This window comes from Eschrichtius robustus, chromosome X, assembly GCF_028021215.1.
Source record: "Eschrichtius robustus isolate mEscRob2 chromosome X, mEscRob2.pri, whole genome shotgun sequence".
NCBI classification, from domain to species: Eukaryota; Metazoa; Chordata; class Mammalia; order Artiodactyla; family Eschrichtiidae; genus Eschrichtius; species Eschrichtius robustus.
The window spans coordinates 8,543,602-8,564,109 of NC_090845.1; the positions used below are offsets into that span (position 1 = coordinate 8,543,602).

Sequence of the window (20,508 nt, forward strand, 5' to 3'; positions counted from 1 at the left end):
CATCTACGTTTTAAATAAGGCAGATCTTGCACTGTTATAGCACAGAGAACGCTACTCAGTATTATGTAACAACCTATATAGGAAAAGAATCTGAAAAAGAATGGATATATGTATAACTGAATCACTTTGCTGTACACCTGAAACTAACACAACATTGTAGATCAACTATACTCCAATATAAAAAAAAAATTTAAAATACTAGATAAACAAGGACCTACTGTATAGCACAGGGAACTATATTAATTATCTTGTAAGAACCTATAATGGAAAATAATCTGAAAAAATAACTGAAACTTTGCTGTACACCTGCAACTAACACAATATTGTAAATCAACTACACTTCAATAAAAAAAAAATTATAAGAACAACCACAACAAAAGGCAGGTCTGTAATCTTCGTTAAGCCATGTGCATTTATTTTCTTGTGGCAACTGCTTTCTGGGAACAAATCCCCTTCTCTGGAATCACCCAACATAAAGCTCTAATTTCAGTAGTATTGTTGTTGTTGGATTTCTACAGGTGTGGCCTTTTCTCATCTATTCCGTTCAAGTGTCTTACTTTGGTATTCTTTTCCACGCCAACAGCATGGAAGTCAAGTTAGTCACAGTTTAGTCACCTAGGAAACCCTAAGTTTCAAGCGACAGGTACCTTGCTTTTTCATTTCGGGGATGGAGTGAAGCACTGGTATCGAGCTAAGGTTCTACAATAGATGGTCCTCTGGCTCCACTCCCTTCCTTCTTGCTGTATCCACGCATTTTGTTTGCTGTGTAACCTTGCAGGCCTCTCATTCTGACTCCAGGCTCACTCGTGGGAATGGGTCTGGCCAATGGCACGTCAGCTAACATGACAAAGACAGAGGCTTGAAAAGCATGTGGGCGACTGGGCCCACCCTTCTGCCTTCACCTCTGCAATCCCCTGGAGAACATGCTTGCGCTAGATTGCAGGAGAGCGCTGTCCAGCAGCTGACAGCTGCCCCAGTTGTCAGCCTGACCAAGATCAGCAGGTTAGCTGACCCCCAGCTGACTCCAGATGCACAAACAGGAAGAACTACACCTGTAAGGGTTTGAGTCCTGGTGCTATTTCTCTATCTTCATGTCTCACCGTCTCCCCTTCCTCACTCAACTCTCTAGCCAGGCTTAATTAGACGAGATCTCCCACTACACCCTGCCACCTTCTGTCTCTATAGGTTTGCTTAACATGGCTGTCTGGTATGCCTTTACTGTACTGATAGGTACCCACTCTCTTTCAAGACTTAGTGATCACTTGCCCCAAGACCTTTTGGTTGTACCACTTCTGCCCTCTCTCTGCTTTCTACCTACTCAGGCAGCTTGCCAAAGCCGTTCTCAACGTTTCATGATTTTCCCTTTCACTCCAAAATTATACATTCTTAGAAGATTTTAATAAAAGCTAAGTAAGATTTTTAAGAAAAGCTTCCAAGGCAGGCTGATTAAGGAGTGAAAGCTCAGAGGGGTCAGGAGGGGAAGCTGGGAGAAGGGGATATAGGGAGGGGGAGCCATTTGTTGGTATGAGTCACTTCTACTTTAGCCCCTTAGAAGTGTGGGTCTTTCTGCATCACTCTTTTAATTACTCCTAAATCAAATTTCTATTTTAAGCATCATGTGCCTCAGAATTACTTGTGCTAGGAAAGAACAGTGTAGTTAAAAAAAGGTTTATATAATAAAAGCAAGGTTGATATGGATTTATTCAAAACATTTCTTTGTTGAAAAGTGACTGCTGTTCTATCCTATTCTACTTTGACATATTCTATTTATATTTGCTAAAGAAGCTTTCAAACTTGCTCCCCTAAAAAGACATTTCTTCTCGTCCTTTGCCATTTACTTAATTCAACTTAAATAACTGTGGGGTGAGAGGGAGTGCTTCCTCTATTATCATCTCTCTGACCAGCTACTTTGCTGCTATTCAAGATCATCAAATTGTCTCCAATACTGAATATCTCATGGGCCCCAGTGAGAGAGGGGTTTCTCTGTGTTTCGAATAAGGTCTAAAATTCTTCCTAGGTGGGGGCCAATTGTTAATATTTCAGATGATGGCCCTGCTCGCCTCTGAATGAGACCAGGTATTTGGTATTCTTTGGCTATTCATATTATTAAATCCTTTAAAAAAAAAAATGTGAAACAGATTCCGGAGACAAGATGGCAGAGTAGAACTTGAGCTCACCTCCTCTCATGAAAACACCCAAATCAAAACTGCTGAACAACTACTGAGAAAAAAGACTAGGACCTACCAAAAAAGATATTCTACATCCAAAGACAGAAGAAGCCACAACAAGACAGTAGAAGGGGTGCTTCTGCGATATAATCAAATCCCATGCCCGCCAGATGGGTGACCCGCAACATGGAAAATAATTATACTGCAGAGGTTCTCTTACAGAAGTAAGAGTTCTGAGCCCCACTTTAGGCTCCCCAGCCTGGGGGTCTAGCATTAGGAGGAGGAGTCCCCAGAGCATTTGGCTTTGAAGGCCAGCAGGGCTTGAGTGCAGGAGCTCCTCCACAGGACAGGTGGAAACAGAGACTCCACCCTTGGAGGGCACACATAAGGTTTCCTGTGAACTGGGACCCAGGGCAAAGCAGCAACTCCATAGGAGCCTGGGTCAGATCTACCTGTGGGTCTTGGAGGGTCTCCTAGGGAGTTGGGGGTTGGCTGGGGCTCACCGTAGGGGCAAGGGCCAGAGGCCCCAGGAAATATTTATCAGCGTGAGCTCTCCCAGAGATCGCCATTTTGGCACCAAGACCTTGCCCCACCCCACTGCCTGGTTCCAGTGCTGGAACACCTCAGGCCAAACAATGAACAGGGTGGGAACACAGCCCCACCCATCAGCAGACAGTCTGCCTAAAGTCTTCCTGAGCACAAAGTCTCCTCTAAATGCACCTCTTGACATGGCCCTGCCCACCAGAGGGACAAGACCAAGCTCCACCCACCAGGGGGCAGGCAACAGTCCCTCCCACCAGGAAGCCTGCACAAGCCTCTGGACCAATCTCCCCCACCAGGGTGCAGACACCAGAAGAAAGAGGAACTACAAACGTGCAGCCTGAGAAACAGAGACCACAAACACAGACAGTTACACAAAATGAGACAGCAGAGAAATATATTCCAGACAAAGGAACAAGATAAAACCCCAGAAGAACTAAGTGAAGTGGAGATAGATAGATAGGTAATCTACCTGAAAAAGAATTCAGAGTAATGAATTAAAAAAGAAAAAGCAATGCAAACACAACACCAAAGACAGTCATCAAATCACAAGAGAAGAGAACAAAAGAGGAAGGGAAGAAAAAAGACCTACAAAAACAAATCCAAAACAATGAACAAGATGGCAATAAGAACATACATATTGATAATTACCTGAAATGTAAAAGGATTAAATACTCCAACCAAAAGACATAAACTGGCTGAATGGATACAAAAATAAATCCCGTATATATGCTGTCTACAAGAGACCCACTTCAGATCTAGGGACACATACAGACTGAAAGTGAGAAGACGGAAAAAGGTATTCTACGCAAATGGAAATCAAAAGAAAGCTAGAGTAGCAATACTCATGCCAGACAAAAATAGACTTTAAAATCAAGACTGTTACGAGAGACAAAGAAAGACACTATATATATACAATGATCAAAGGATCAAGCCATGAAGAGGATAAAACAATTGTAAATGTATATGCACCCAACAAAGGAGCACCTCAGTATATAAGGCAAATGCTAACAGCCATAAAAGAAGAAATCAACAGTAACACAATAATAGTGGGGGACTTTAATAACAACACCCCACTTACATCAATGGACAGATCATCCAGACAGAAAATCAATAAGGAAACACAGGCCTTAAATGACACGTTAGACCAGATGAACTTAATTGATATTTATAGAATATTCCATTTGAAAGCAGCAGAATACACATTCTTCTCAAAGGCACATATAACATTCTCCAGGAGAGAGCACAATGCTGAGCCACAAAGTGAGCCTCAGTAAATTTAAGAAAATTGAACTCATATCAAGCATCTTCTCTGACTACAAAGCTATTAGATTAGAAATCAACTACAAAAAAACCCCCCAAAAACCGTAAACAACACAAACACGTGGAGGTGAAACAATATGCTACTAACCAACCAATGGATCACTGAAGAAATCAAAGAAGAAATGAAAAAATACCTAGAGACAAACGAAAACAAAAGCCTGATGATCCAAGACCTACGGGACGCAGCAAAAGCAATTTTAAGAGGGACGTTTATAGCAATATTATCTCACCTCAGGAAACAAGAAAAATCTCAAATAAACAACTTAACCTTATGCCTAAAGCAACTAGAGAAAGAAGAAGAGACAAAACCCAAAGTTAGTAGAAGGAAAGAAACCATAAAGATCAGGGCAGAAATAAATGAAATAGAGACAAAGAACACATAAACAAAATTGATAAACCTTTAGCCAGACTCATCAAGAAAAAAAGGGAGAAGGCTCTAATCCATAAAATTAGAAATGAAAAAGTTGAAGTTACAACAGGCACCACAGAAATACAAAGGATCATAAGAGACTACTACAAGCAACTCTATGCCAATAAAATGGACAATCTGGAAGAAATGGACAAATTCGTAGAAAGGTACAATCTCCCAAGACTGAACCAAGCAGAAATAGAAAATGTGAACAGACCGATCACAAGTACTGAAATTGAAAATGTGATTTAAAAACTCCCAACAAACAAAAGTCCAAGAGCAGATGGCTTCGCAGGCGAATTCTATCAAGCATTTAGAGAAGAGTTAACACCTATCATTCTGAAACTATTCCAAAAACATTGCAGAGGAGGGAACACTCCCAAACTCATTCTACGAGGCCACCATCACCCTGATACCAAAACCAGACAAAGATAGCACAAAAAAAGAAAATTACAGGCCAATATCACTGATGAATATAGATGTAAAATTCCTCAACATAATACTAGCAAACCAAACCCGACAATACAGTAAAAGGATCATGTACCATGATCAAGTGGGACTCATCCCAGGGATGCAAGGATTCTTCAGTATCCGCAAATCAACCAATGTGATACACCACATTAACAAATCGAAGAATAAAAACCATATGATCATCTCAATAGATGCAGAAAAAGCTTCTGACAAAATTCAACATTCATTTATGATAAAAACTCTCCAGAAAGTGGGCACAGAGCCTCAACATAATAAAGACCATATATGAGAAACCCACAGCTAACATGATACTCAACAGTGAAAAGCTGAAAGCACTTCCTCTAATATCAGAAACAAGACAAGGATGCCCACTCCCACCACTTTTATTCAACATAGCTTTGGAAGTCCTAGCCACGGCAATCAGAGAAGAAAAAGAAATAAAAGGAATCCCAATTGGAAAAGAAGTAAAACTGCCACTGTTTACAGATGACATGCTACTATACATAGAAAATCCTAAAGATGCTAGCAGAAAACTACTCGAGCTCATCAATGAATTCGGTAAAGTTGCAGCTTACAGGATTAATACACAGAAATCTCTTGCATTTCTATATGTTAACGATGACAGATCAGAAAGAGAAATTAAGGAAACGATCCCGTTTACCATCACATCAAAAAGAATAAAATTCCTAAGAATAAACCTACCCAAGGAGCCAAAATACCTGTACTCGAAAACTGTAAGATGCTGATGAAAGAAATTGAAGATGACACACACAGATGGAAAGGAATTGGAAAAATCAATATTGTTCTTGAATTGGAAGAATCAGTATTGTCAAAATGAGTATACTACCTAAGGCAATCTACAGATTCAATGCAATCCCTATTAAATTACCAATGGCATGTTTCACAGAACTAGAACAAAGAATTTTTAAATTTGTATGGAAACACAAAAAAACCCCGAATAGCCAAAGCAATCCTGAGAAAGGAAAACAGAGCTGGAGGAATCAGGCTCCTTGACTACAAAGCTACAGTCATCAAAACAGTATGGTATTGGCAGAGAAACAGAAAAATAGATCAATGGGACAGGACAGACAGTCCAGAAATAAACCCACGCACCTATGGTCAACTAATCTATGTCAAAGGAGGCAGGAATGTATAATGGAGAAAAGACAGCCTCTTCAATAAGTGTTGCTGGGAAAACTGGACAGCTACATGTTAAAGAATGAAACAAGAACATTCTCTAAACAAACACCATACACAAAAATAAACTCAAAATGGATTAAAGACCTAAATGTAAGACCAGATACTATAAAACTCTTAGAGGAAAACATAGGCAGAACAATCTTTGCATAAATTGCAGCAATATCTTCTTGGAGCCACCTCCTGGAGTAATGAAAAGAAAAACAAAAATAAACAAATGGGACCTAATTAAACTTAAAAGCTTTTGCACAGCAAAGGAAACCATAAGCAAAACAAAAGGACAACCCACAAAATGGGAGAAAATATTTGCAAACAAAGCAACTGACAAAGGATTAATCTCCAAAGTATACAAGCAGCTCATGCAGCTCAATATCAGAAAAACAACCCAGTGAACAAATGGGCAGAAGATCTAAAGAGACATTTCTCCAAAGAAGACATACAGATGGCCAAAAAGCACATGGAAAGATGCTCAACGTCACTAATTATTAGAGAAATGCAAATCAAAACTACCATGAGGTATCAGCTCACACGGCTCAGAATGGCCATCATTAAAAAGTCTACAAACCATAAATGCTGGAGAGGGTGTGGAGAGAAGGGAACCCTCCTATGCTGTTGGTGGGAATGTAAATTGGTACAACCATTATGGAGAACAGTATGGAGGTTCCTGAAAAGAACTAAAAATAGAACTATAGCATATGATCCAGCAATCCCACTCCTGGGCATACATCCAGAGAAAACCATAATTTGAAAAGATACATGCACCCCAGTGTTCACGGCAGCACTATTTACAATAGCCAAGACGTGGAAGCAACCTAAATGTCCATCGACAGAGGAGTGAATAATGAAGACTTGGTACATATACACGATGGAATAGTACTCAGCCATAAAAAAGAATGAAATAATGCCATTTGCAGCAACATGGATGGACCTCGAGATGATCACACTAAGCAAAGTAAGTCAGAAAGAGAAAGACAAATACCATGTGATATCACTTCTATGTGGAATCTAAAATACGACACAAGTGAACTTCTCTAAGAATCAGAAACAGACTCACATAGAGAACAGACTTGTGGTTGCCAAGTGGGGGTGGGGGTGGGGGCAGGGTAGGGATGGAGTGGGAGTTTGGGATTAGCAGATGCAAACTAGTCCATACAGAATGGATAAACAACAAGGTCCTATTGTATAGCACGGGGGACTGTATTCACTATCCTGTAATAATCAGTCATAAAAAAGAACGAAATAATGCCATTTGCAGCAACATGGATGGACCTAGAGATGATCATACTAAGTGAAGTAAGAAAGAGAAAGACAAGTACCATGTGATATCACTTCCATGTGGAATCTAAAAAAATGATACAAATGAACTTGTGTACAAAACAGAAACAGACTCACAGACTTCAAAAACAAACTTAGGGTTACCAAAGGGGAGAGGTCGGGGGAGGGATAGATTAGGAGTGTGGGATTAACATCTACACACTACTATATATACAACAGATAACCAACAAGGACCTACTGTACAGCACAGGGAACTCTACTCACTATTCTCTAATAACCTATATGAGAAAAGAATCTGTAAAGTAATGGATATATGTATCTGTATAACTGAATCACTTTGCTGTACACCTGACACTAACACAACACTGTAAATCAACTGTAATATAAAATAAAAATTAAAATAAAAAATAAAGTGACATAGACCCAAAGTCAATAACAAAAAAAATTCTGAAATAACCCTCAGAAAAGAAAAGAAAACTAAACGTATGATATAATGACTAAACCATATAACTCCCACCCAGAAAGTGCTGTTAAGCCCATGATCTCCCCACGTTTTTCCAATGGTGCTACTCCCCTCCCATCCAAGAGGCAACCATCATCCTGACTTTTATTTATAGTTTGTACACCTATGTATACATCTCTAAACACAAGAGCTTTTTATCTTTAACTTATGTATGTACAAATAGACTCACAGTGCATTCATCCTTTGGTTTCCTGATTCCTTTAACAATATGTTTGTAAGATTCATCCATGTGGTTTGCTAGAGATCAATAATTTTCAACGCTATTTGGCCTGTTATTTTTCCTAGCACCGTACGAGTGAGTGCTACCATCTTCTTGGTTAGGAAAGACAAGCCAATAAATATTGTGTACTCTTTCCGTCCTTGTCTTCCCTTGATATTTAAATTCAGAAATGCAACTGATCTGAAAACAGTCACCAAACAGAGAAGTCAATAGGGTGTGCGATACTCACTCACAACATTGGCTTGTCCGGTGAATATGGTGTACTGGAGCTCGTAGGAAACCACACTGAACTCGTCATCGGAGGTCCAGTGAACGGTGATGGTGTCATAGGAAGCCGTGCAGAGCTCTTCTCTAATTGTGGGAGGGTTGGGAGCTGTGGGGAGCAAGACGGTCATCAGCAGAGAAGCAGACACCTCTGGGATACATTTCAAAGGAGATGTTTGACAGTCAAAGCAGGCCTTTTAAAATATATCCATCAGAACTACTAAACTAGAGATGGTGATCCCAATCCAAAGAACATTTGGTTGGCTGGTTATCACTGTGATTTTTCCCAGGTAGTGTGACTTCAGCCAGCCAGTATCTTATCTCTGTTTATCATGAAAGCACGTTTAGAAGGGTAAGCAAACAAGACTCTCTTATTCATGAAAGAAAACATGTTAAACAAAAAGTAAACAAGATGAACTCTTGTCATTTCATCCCCATTGTGGGGATGGCAAACGTTTTCGGTAAAGAGCTAGATGGTAAATATTTTAGGCTTTGTGGGTCATCTGGTCTCTGTTGCAACTACTCAACTCTGCCTTTGTACCATGGAAGTGGCCAGAGACAAACTGTACTCAAATAGACCTCGCCAGGTTCCAGTAGAACTTTATTTATTTACAAAAACAAGTGAGGACCAGATTTGGCATGTGAGCCAAAGTTAGTCAACCTCTGAGCTACAAGATGCCACGTATTTTGTTTGTTTGTTTGTTTGTTTGTTTGTTTTGCCACGTATTTTGTTTTGTTTTGTTTTTGCTTGTTTTTTTTTGCCACGTATTTTTATATTCAGGCACCCAACTGAAAAAATACTGATGTTTGTTATCCCATAACATATCAGTCAGGTAATTGTTTGAAAATTTTCTTTCATTACATGTTTTGATGCCTTATAAAAATGTATTAGTGTGATTCTGTTTTCTTCTCATTTTTTCAGTTGATAGGTGAGATTTCAAATTAAGAACATGATTGCCAATCAATCATATCTAAGACGTACATTTTCCTTCCTCAAGAAAAACAGGATTCCTTGGCATTTGGTTAACTTATCGTTGGGGAAGGCTGCTGTTTTATGTCTTGAACACATTCTGGAGCAGAGAAGTCTAAATCCTACCCAAATGATGATTTTAAGTTGACTTCTACTGGATTGATTTCAATAACTGGTTTTATGAGACGAGTTTGTGAGCAAGAAAAAGCCTAGGCAGTGAGTGCTTTGCACTGGCAATAATATTTTAGAGCAGGAGCTGGCAAGCTATGGCTATGGGCCAAATCTGGCCCACTGCCTGTTTTTGTAAATAAAGTTTTATTGGAACACAGCCAGGCTCATTCATTGATGTACTGTCTCTGGCTGCCTTTGTGCAATAGCAGAATTGAGTAGTTGCAACCGTATGTCCTGCAAAGACTAAAATATTTACCATCTGGCCCTTTACAGTCAGAGTTGGCCGAGCCCTGGTTTAAAGCGTCGATCCAGGCCTTTTTTCCCATTCTTCTGTACACCAGAACCTAACTTCAAAAGGAGAAATATATCTGCATCCGACAGATGAGGAGCAATGTTTGCTTACACTATTAGAGAATTCTTTCCTGCTTGAAACTTTGATTAGGATGGATGAGTCCTAAAGAAACCCGACGAAGGAGGAAAGTTTATGAAAATGGTAAAATTTAAAACTTTAATTGTTTTAGTACTCTGCACTTTGCCACTTGATGATACATGCAGGACAAATATCGTACGAAGCAAGTAACTTTTATATCTGTGGCATAAAGTCAGTTAGCCCAGCTTAGTCTGTTGATTATTGAATTCCACAAACGTTATTGCGGCAGGCGCTGCATTACGGTATGCATTAAGGGATACTACTCAGCCATAAAATGAAATAATGCCACGTGCCATGGACTTAGAGGTGATCATATCAAGTGAAGGAAGTCAGGCAGAGAAAGACATATACCATATGATATCACTTACATGCAGCATCTAAAGTATGACACAAATGAACTTATCTATGAAACAGAAAGAGACTCAAAGACATCGAGAACAGACTTGTGGTTGTCAAGGGGGAGGAGAGGTGGGGGAGGGATGGATTGGGAGTTTGAGATTAGCAGATGCAAACTATTATATATAGAATGGATAAACAGCAAGGTGCTACTGTATAGCACAGGGAACATATTCAATATCCTGTGATAAACCATAATGGAAAAGAATATGAAAAAGAATATATTGGGCTGGCCAAAAAGTTCGCTCGGGTTTTGCCGTAAGCTTGTGTATACTATATCTATATGTATAACTGAATCACTTTGCTGTACACCTGAAACTAACACAACATTGTAAATCACCTATACTTCAACAGAGTAAATTTAAAAAAGGAGATAACTTGAAAAAAGAAAGATGTGCATTAAGATAGAAGGGCTCTACAGAGCCCTTAAAGCGTTCTTTCTGGAATATGACTTTATACATCTGTCTCCTGAAGTATCCACATGCAAGATTTAGTGTCATCAAAAACAGAAATATAGATCAATGGAACAGGATAGAAAGCCCAGAGATAAACCCACGCATATATGGTCACCATATCTTTGACGAAGGAGGCAAGAATATATAATGGAGAAAAGACAGCCTCTTCAACAAGTGGTGCTGGGAAAACTGGACAGCTACACGTAAAAGAATGAAATTAGAACACTCCCTAACACCATACACAAAAATAAACTCAAACTGGATAAAAGACCTAAATGTAAGGCCAGACACTATAAAACTCTTAGAGAAAAACCCTGGCAGAACACTCTATGACATAAATCACAGCAAGATCCTTTTCGACCCACCTCCTAGAGAAATGGAAATTAAAAACAAAAATAAACAAATGGGACCGAATGAAACTTAAAAGCTTTTGCACAGCAAAGGAAACCATAAACAAGACGAAAAGACAACCCTCAGAATGGGAGAAAATATTTGCAAACGAAGCAAAGAATTAATCTCCAAAATATACAAGCAGCTCATGCAGCTCTATATCAAAAGAACCACCCAATCCAAAAATAGGCAGAAGACCTAAATAGACATTTCTCCAAAGAAGATATACAGATTGCCAACAAACACATGAAAGGATGCTCAACATCACTAATCATTAGAGAAATGCAAATCAAAACTACAATGAAGGTATCACCTCACACCAGTCAGAATGGCCATCATCAAAAAATCTACAAACGATAAATGCTGGAGAGGGTGTGGAGAAAAGGGAACCCTCTTGCACTGTTGGTGGGAATGTAAATTGATACAGCCACTATGGAGAACAGTATGGAGGTTCCTTAAAGAACTAAAAATAGAATTACCACACGACCCAGCAATCCCACTACTGGGCATATACCCTGAGAAAACCATGATTCAAAAAGAGTCATGTACCACAATGTTCATTGCAGCTCTATTTACAACAGCCAGGACATGGAAGCAACCTAAAGTGTCCATCATCGGATGAATGGATAAAGAAGAGGTGGCACATATATACAATGGAATATTACTCAGCCATGAAAAGAAATGAAATTGAGTTATTTGTCGTGAGGTGGATGGACCTAGAGTCTGTCATTCAGAGTGAAGTAAGTCAGAAGGAGAAAAACAAATACCGTATGCTAACACATATATACGGAATCTAAAAAAAAAAAAAGTTCTGAAGAACCTAGGGGCAGGACAGGAATAAAGATGCAGACATAGAAAATGGACTTGAGGACACAGGGAGGGGGAAGGGTAAGCTGGGACAAAGTGAGAGAGTGGCACGGACATATATACACTACCAGATGTAAAATAGGTATCGAGTGGGCAGCAGCCGCATAGCACAGGGAGATCAGCTCGGTGCTTTGTGACCACCTAGAGGGGTGGGACAGGGAGGGTGGGAGGGAGCCGCAAGAGGGAGGGGATATGGGGACATATGTATACCTATAACTGATTCACTTTGTTATACAGCAGAAGCTAACACAACATTGTAAAGCAATTATACTCCAGTAAAGATGTTAAAAAAAAAAAAAAAAAAGAACAGATAGAAAGCTTGGAAATAGACCCATGATACATAGAACTTGACGCACAAAAAAGGCAGCACCACAAAGGTGGCAAAGCCATCTTCATGAGGAAAGAATAGATTGCTTAGAAATTATGTTGATAAAACTGGTTTACAATATGAAGAAAAATTCAGTTAAATCCCTACCTTACACTAAATACAAAGGTAAACTTCAGATAGCTCAAAGATATAAATGGAAAAGTAAAACAATGAGGCTAATGGAAGAAGCAAAATATCTTTGTGACTTAGGATGGGGAAAGGTTTCTTAAACAAGATCCAAAAATACAAAACTTAAATCACTAAGATGTATACTTTAAATATCTTGCAATTTTATTTGTCAATTATACCTCAATAAAGCTGCAATTTTTTAAAAAATAAAAAAAATGGTAGAATTTATTCGTGGAAAAAAAAAAGATTTAGTGCCATGTGCTGTGACTTGGATGAATAAGTGATACCGATCGAGAGATGCCTTCCACGGAGGAGGCCCAGCTGCATCGTAAAACATGCTCATTGCTGTCTGTGTGGTCCCTGTTAGTGTGGGATCACCCTGCATGGATCAGTGGAGAAATATTTATTCTCCCATCATCTAAATAGTTCATTGAATTATTTCTCCATCAACCATCGTAGAAAGATTTGGTTCTTTCTGCACTGCAATATATGATTAAATATAAAGAACACTGTGTTTGAAATAGGCAGGTAGCTGGGAGACACATGGCAGGGGCTGTAATCAGGGAGGGAATGTCACCTCTCTGGGTTATTCACTTGACATACCATTTAGAGGCATGTCAGAGGCGAAAAAAAAAAAAAAATCTTGTTTTCACAGCCAGGCAGACTAACCCTGTTTTGATTATAAACCCAATGGGTTTGTCCTGAAAAGTCAATATCCAATTTACAGTAAACGAGAACAGCAGCATGCTGCCAATTTCAATATTCATGCAATTGGTATACCAGAACTGTTATTTTCTTGCCTCTATCATAAACAGGACACAAGAAATGGTGGGCTAATACTCCACAAACACTTCATTTCCTGCTTACGAATGTCTGATAAACTATTTGGACTTGGCAATATCAGCCAAGCATTGTATGTTATGGCCAGGATCGATGTTATGTCTAGAAACGGTCCAAATTTGTATTGGAGGGTGACAGCTAAGAAGGCATAATAGCAGGTACCCCATATGGTCTTTAGTTTGGCATAAACAGCCATCGGGATGATATATGGTGTACACTCTACAAGTCAGTGCAAACTACTTTCACAATTTCCCCTGCAGTCAGTACTGTGGCATTCACGTAGAGATTAGAATGGGCATACGTTATTGAAATGCTATTCAACAATTTTGGGGAAATGGGGAGGGCATTCTTGACAATAAGACACTGATTTTGTGCAGAATGGCCACGTGCCCGGCCAAACATTTTTCAGTCTTCTCTGCCCTTGGGCGTGACCTTATGACATGGATCTAGCCCACAAGACACAAGTGGAAGTCTGCTAGATGGATCTTCTGAGCAAGCTTTTGGTTTTCCTCATAAACAGACTTGGCTGACAGAGCTTTTGGTCATCATTTCCCATCTGTCCCTCTCTCTTTTTGTCGGTAACTTGGGCATAACGCTTGGAGGTGGAACAGTTAGACAGTCACGTGGCAAGACAGTGAAGACGGCAGAGCACAAAAAGAGGAAGAGCCTGGGGTCCGAAGTCGTCACTGAACCGCTGCCCAGCCCTGGACGGCAACAGAAGCCTCTGTCCTCCCGTTTCTGTGATAGGAACACTGTCTGATGGGTTTAGTCACTGCTAACTGGATTTTCTGTTGCTGTGACCACACTCATTCCCAAATGATATAGGAAAACAGGAGCTTTTTAATAGGATGCCATCATAAAAAGCAGCTCAGCCCGAGAAAGGCTCACCTGCAGGGTCCAACACAGTAGCCACGAGCTCCGTGTGGCTCTTTACATTTCACTTTAATTAAAGTGAGACAAAAGTAAAAACTCACTAACCACATTTCAGATTTTCAACACAGCCCCACGTGGCTAGCAGGTACCCTGCTGGACAGTGCAGTGTGTTTCTATCATCCTAGAAAGTTCTGTGGCATAGTGTTAGTTGAGGTAAATCTCAGAGTGAAAAGCTACATTCATAAATAGTTGAAATCGAGTTTGGTTTCTTACTGGACGTGCTTTTTGAGTCAACTTCTTTCTTCCTTCATAGGCATGGTATGGTGTGAAAGAATTACCTAAGATAAGAAGATGTTTCTGGGGTGACTCGCTTCCCTTGCAAATGCACAAAGGCTAAATAAAACCGGCACCTCGGGTCCAGGCAAAGAAAAAAAAACTGATCTGGGTACAGTGCTCCTTGAACATAGAAATCCTTTGCTTTCTAGCCACAGACTGTAAAAATAAACATCACCCAATGCTCCGTCTCTCCTGCTTCCCCTTTCCCAACTGCTCTCCCACAAACACACATACACAATGAGAGTGGAGACACTGGTGCCGCGCTAAGTTAGGGATGTGGTCTCTTGAAGGTGGCACATCCTAAATTCAGGGCACAGCTGGCTTCACTGTATACGCGGAGCTTCTCTGAAGTCCCCGCGGCACCCGCGGCTTTGGATAACACAAATAAAGTCATCTAAACAGTCCACAGTCTATGAGCGAATGTGGTCAGTTCTTGCCTTAAGCGGTCGACGGCTAAGAAAAATTTGGAAGCATGGTTAGGAATAGGAGTAGCCAGAGATTCCTTTTATTATGGCTGCTTTTGTTTTTTCAGCTTGACCTCACCCCCCGCCACACAAAAAAATGCCTATCAGAAAGCACAGAACTGAAACATGGCACCAGGAATACAAGTGTGATTTTTGGGACATCTGCCATGGTGACCTTTGCCAAGATGAAATTCAGTCTTTTACTAGAAAGTATGGAGGTCTTTGGAGTCTGTACAGACCTGAGCTAAATCCTAATTCTGCCTCTCCCTAGCCATCTGACCTCCAGCAAGATGGATGACCTCTGTCGTCTGCAAAATGAGGATTATAATACTTTACCTCGGTTCGATGTTGGGAAGATTAAACAAACACAAAGAGCCAGAGCAGGGTAGATACCCCATTAGAGTTAGCCGCTAAGTTTTTCTCTGCCAAGGCACTGTGAGAGTCATCTGCCTTGCTGACATGAAATGGAAAACAGCCACGCGGGCTCATGCACCTCTCTGATGGCCAACAGACGTATCATGTGTGGTACCCACACGCCGAGAGTGCAGGAAATGGTGGTAAGTATGCTGTCAATGACCGAGATTCTCTTTTTGCCTCTGTCCCCAGTTTAGTTTTGGACTGTACTATTTTGCTTGAAAAAAAAAAAAAAAAAAAACCAAAGGAATACCAAAAATGTTTTACGGGAATATTAGACTTCATTCCTAAATCAGAAGCCCACGCCTCTGGTTTTAGGACACTGATCAAGTGTCAACGTTTGTATCACTGAACATACCCAGTATTAAAGAAAACACAAAAGACAATACCTGTAAGGTAATCCAGACATTCTAGCAATTTCTTCTCTCGCGAAAAATCTAAGGCAAAGGTGTCAAATGTGTCGTTGAGGTTGATTTCAGGAATTAGCACCTGGGATGATGCCGTTGCCATGGAGACTCTATAATTGAAACAAAACAACTTTTTAGAAATGTCAAGCTGGCTTTTACCATCACTGCATCAGAGTGAAAAAATAAAACAAGAAGAAATATCATTAAAAAATCGTGCTGTTTTTTTAAAATTAATTAATTTATTTTTGGCTGTGTTGGGTCTTCATTGCTGCGTGCGGGTTTTCTCTAGTTGCGGCAAGCGGGGGCTACTCTTTGTTGCAGTGCGCGGGCTTCTCATTGTGATGGCTCCTCTTGCTGCAGAGCACAGGCTCAGTAGTTGTGGCGCACGGGCTTAGTTGCTCCGCGGCATGTGGGATCTTCCCGGACCAGGGCTCGAACCCGCGTCCCCTGCCTTGGCAGGCGGATTCTTAACCACTGCGCCACCAGGGGAGTCCAAGATAGTGCTGTTTTTGATGTAAGCTATTATATATAGGATGGATAAACAACAAGGTCCTACCGTATAGCACAGGGAACTATATTCAATATCCTGTGATAAACCATAATGGAAAAGAATATTAAAAAAATAATGTATATATAACTGAATCACTTTGCTGTACAGCAAAAATTAACACATTGTAAATCAACTACAGTTCAATTAAAAGAAATAAATTTAAAAAATGTCAAAAAATAAAACCAGTGCTCTTTTTACACGTGAGCCTTAAGAAAAATCTCGGAATGGCACAACAGGCAACACGGTGCAAATGGGTACAAGCTACGAGAGAAGGCAGAGGAACTGGGAAAACAGCGGAATGGCTTCCTCCCTTCCTTTTTACTATCGGGAAAAAAATTCCCCGTGGAGGCGAAAGAATATTCATATTTCACATTGCTGTATATTTAACTCTCTGGCCCCCGCACATCTAACCCCAGCGAGAAGCACATAGCTCCAGGCATTTCTTCACACATCTGTCTGGGAAACTGTTTGTTCCTTTCAGACTCAACCCTGCTCCACTTCAAAGAAGAGTCTCCCAAATTTCAAGCTGCATAAAAGGCAAAGTGAAGATTAATAAAGAATGTTTCCAGATATTGGATTAGTTTAATCAATGACTAGCCTCTCCCTAAAAATAAACATTAAAAAAGGAGTTTTTGTCAGGCTCGTTTTCATTCTCCTTGTCTTCATGTTCTTGCACCATATTCCCAGCAGATGCCATGGAAAATATACATGAGCTTTCTCACAAATTCCCCCGATGGGTCCACCGTTTCTCCTCTTCATTAAGGTTGTTAGTTAGACTTCTCGTTTATAATCTATAAAGCAAGCTATTGGTATGTATCAGTCTCCTGCAATGGACTCTCACGTTGATTGGGAAAGTTATTATTAATAGCAGAACATTTTGACTAATTAACAATGCAAGTGATTCTTCTAAGAACAAGATAATTATGGGATGATGTAAACCACTTCCGAGCACATCAAACTATGCTAGACTCATAATCTTGACTTTGGTATTTCAGGAAGTTCAATAAACACCACCAAGGACCTACTATGTGTAGGATACTGTGTAGGGTACTGGGAATTTTTGAGCAAAGAAACAACCTTTAAATGATTTAGCCATAACCTAGTTACTTATTTTCTAATGAGAAGGGCACTGATGCTCATTTATACAAGACCATACAGCTAGCTGGCAGCAGCAGCCAGGGAGAGAATTCTAGGTCTGTACTCTTCCATTTAATCTAGAAACATTTCAACCTGGTTACACTAAAAGACAGATCTCCTCTTGCATCTCTCAATGGCTCTTAAAGTTTTGGATTTTATAAAGAAATATATCTTGGCTATAAAAATTACATCTGTGGGCACATCTATACAATGGCATATTTTTCAGCCATAAAAAGGAATGAAATACTGATATATGCTATGACATGGATGAACCCTGAAAGTATTATGATAAGTGAAAGAAGCCAGACACAAAAGGCCGCATATTGTATGAGGCACTTGTATGAAATGTCCAGAATAGGCAAATCCATAGAGACAGAAGGTAAATCAGTGGTTGCCAGGGGCTGGGGGAGGGAACGATGGAGAGTGATTACATAATGGGTGTGGGGTTTTCTCTTGGGGTGATGAAAATAATTCGGAACTTGATAGAGGCAGGAATTGTACAACACTGTGAATGTACTGAATGCCAATGAATTGGTCACTTTAAAATGGTTAATTTTATGTTATGCAAATTTCACCTCAATAAAAAAGTTACACCTATGAAATGCTCGAAATCCTTAGAGATAAAGTTTCTGTAATTGTACTTCTGGTGCACATTCAGTGCTATATAGGGAGGGAAGTAGAGAAGATAATCAACAAAGTAATAATTGGAACGATACTGAGATCCATACATGAAAGCTTGAAGAGGAATAAACTCTGGAAAGAAAAGTTTCAAGTGTTTGAATGAGGGTAGAGAATCTAAATTCACCACCTGATCCTTTCACCAAGAAACAGTGACGAGCAGAGTTGTGTGATTTTATTAGCTAACTATTGCACCCAAGAGAATTGGACTAATTATTATGACAACCAACTGCTAATTCAGACTGATGGATAAAGGGATGGTTGCTAGGCAATTTTCACAGACGGTCAGACTGGACTTAAAAAAACGCTTTCCTTATGACCGATAATCACAAAAACTCCTTCAAACTCAGAGATCTCAGGATTAGTCACCAAATATTCAACGAATACTGACTAAGCCCTTCAAATATGTCATTTACTGACAAGCCCCAAATATTTGCATCAATGCAGAAAGGTTCAAAGAAATGCTACAGTGCCATTTGAACTCCTCGAATAAAAATTTCAAAGTGAAACCCCAGTTATTTCTGTTTCATGATGTCCAACAGGGAGAACTGCACCAAGCTATCATGAAACAAGCACCGAACTTTCTATTGTGTTTCTCTGCTGTTTCCGCGTGGCATAGATCTTGTGCTCACCAGGTTAGGAGATCTCGAATGCTGTGAACAGAAAATCTCAAGCTGGTACTTCCCCTGTCCAGTGGCACAAGCTTCTGTTCAGGTTCATCCAAAATAGATTTCATTCCCAACTTTCTCCTGGTTCTGTGGTCCACAAACAATTAACTAAACCATGCTTTAGTCAAGGGACACTGTTGACAATGCCTGACATCTTGATGGTGGGAACTCCGTAGAGTGGGAACAGAAAGGCTGAAAGTTCCTAAGCCTGGGAGGCAAAGACTGACAGCAAGACTCTTTGGAGACGACTGCAGCTTTTAACACCTACACATTTTTTCTGATAGAAGGAAAGACATTTATCTTTGGCTACAATTTCAAATTCTTAATTGGACTGACAGGCGAGCGGAGATCTGCCAAATTCAACATTTTAGGCTATGTTTTTCTTCCCCAAATCCTTGTTGCCCATCTCTTGGCCTTTCAGATAAATTGCCAAAATCCACCAGGGCCATCAGCACATGCCACTTTCTCAATTCTGTGCTTTAGAGTCGTGTGTGTGTGTGTGTGTGTGTGTGTGTGTGTGTGAATATGTGTGCACATGCTTGTGGGTGTGTGTGTGTCAAGCTGTTAACATACTGGAGCAAATAAGGGCATTGTGTCCTACCTTGACACTTAATAGGGTGGGCTGCACGTTACTTCCCCTTTCTATTTTGACTTCGATGCCCCTAATCTCCATGACACTCAGTTGCTAGCAGCCACGTGGGGCCAGTTTTCTGGAAGGAAGACATGTCTAGAGCTAGAGTGCTTCCAAGATTTCTGCCAAACAGTCAACACCAGGGGAAGATGCTCTACCCTTCCCGCTTATTATTCCCCCATGCCCGACCGCCTGACAATGGCACTTAAATGGGTCTCTCTTGGGCAGGTGGGCTACGACGCACGTCACCATGGTTAAAACCCGGTGAGTTCTCACAGTAACAAAACGTGGTTTACTTTAGTCAGCTCAGGAATTCCCAAACGCATTTGACCCTGGAACCTTGTTGTTTTAACACCAATTAACACCCTGTAGAACACATTTCAAAAATCACTCATCAGATGCACTCCCGTTGATAACTGGAGTTCTCGGTTTTGTATTCTGGGGAAGTCTGCTGGATCCTTGAATTGCCTGTGGCAGTGAGGGACAGAGGAGTCATCCAGTGGAGTCTGAGTCCCTCCTAGGAACTCTGAAAAACGGTACTGTTCAGAGGGAACTTTCTTTTTATCATCCTCTTGATACAGATAATTTGCTGCTAAAAATGATTTCAATTTTAGATGTCTCATAAGTAGTAGACCAACTTCCTTATGCTTGGACTGAGTGAAGAGTTTTGCTTATTTAACATCATCTTAGAAAAGTGCACATTGAATCACACCAAGAACTATATATATTAGCGAGGCTTGAGCATATAGTACGTTGTACAACCCATTTGCATCTATTTAGTGAGTGCGAAGGAAGGAAATTAGCATTTGTTGGAAGTTCACCTTGAGACAGGAACTCAGCTAATATCTTTACTACATTATTTCATTTTATCCCTACAGCAACCATATTAGGTAGGAATAATCGGCCCTGTTTTATAGATTTGTTCACACATTCATTCAGATCAGG

General features: G+C 40.2%; 1 protein-coding gene across 5 annotated transcripts in view; it reads right to left on the reverse strand.

The window, feature by feature from the left end:
* Positions 1 to 20,508, reverse strand: part of MID1 (midline 1) — a 615,186-nt gene that overhangs the window by 26,712 nt on the left and 567,966 nt on the right. For all 5 annotated transcript variants that reach the window (XM_068533512.1, XM_068533511.1, XM_068533513.1 and 2 more), the window contains 2 exons: positions 15,882 to 16,009; positions 8,356 to 8,499 (listed from right to left, as the gene is read on the reverse strand). In XM_068533512.1, coding sequence (XP_068389613.1) covers positions 8,356 to 8,499; positions 15,882 to 16,009 — 272 coding nt within the window. The remainder of the gene's footprint in view (positions 1 to 8,355; positions 8,500 to 15,881; positions 16,010 to 20,508) is intronic.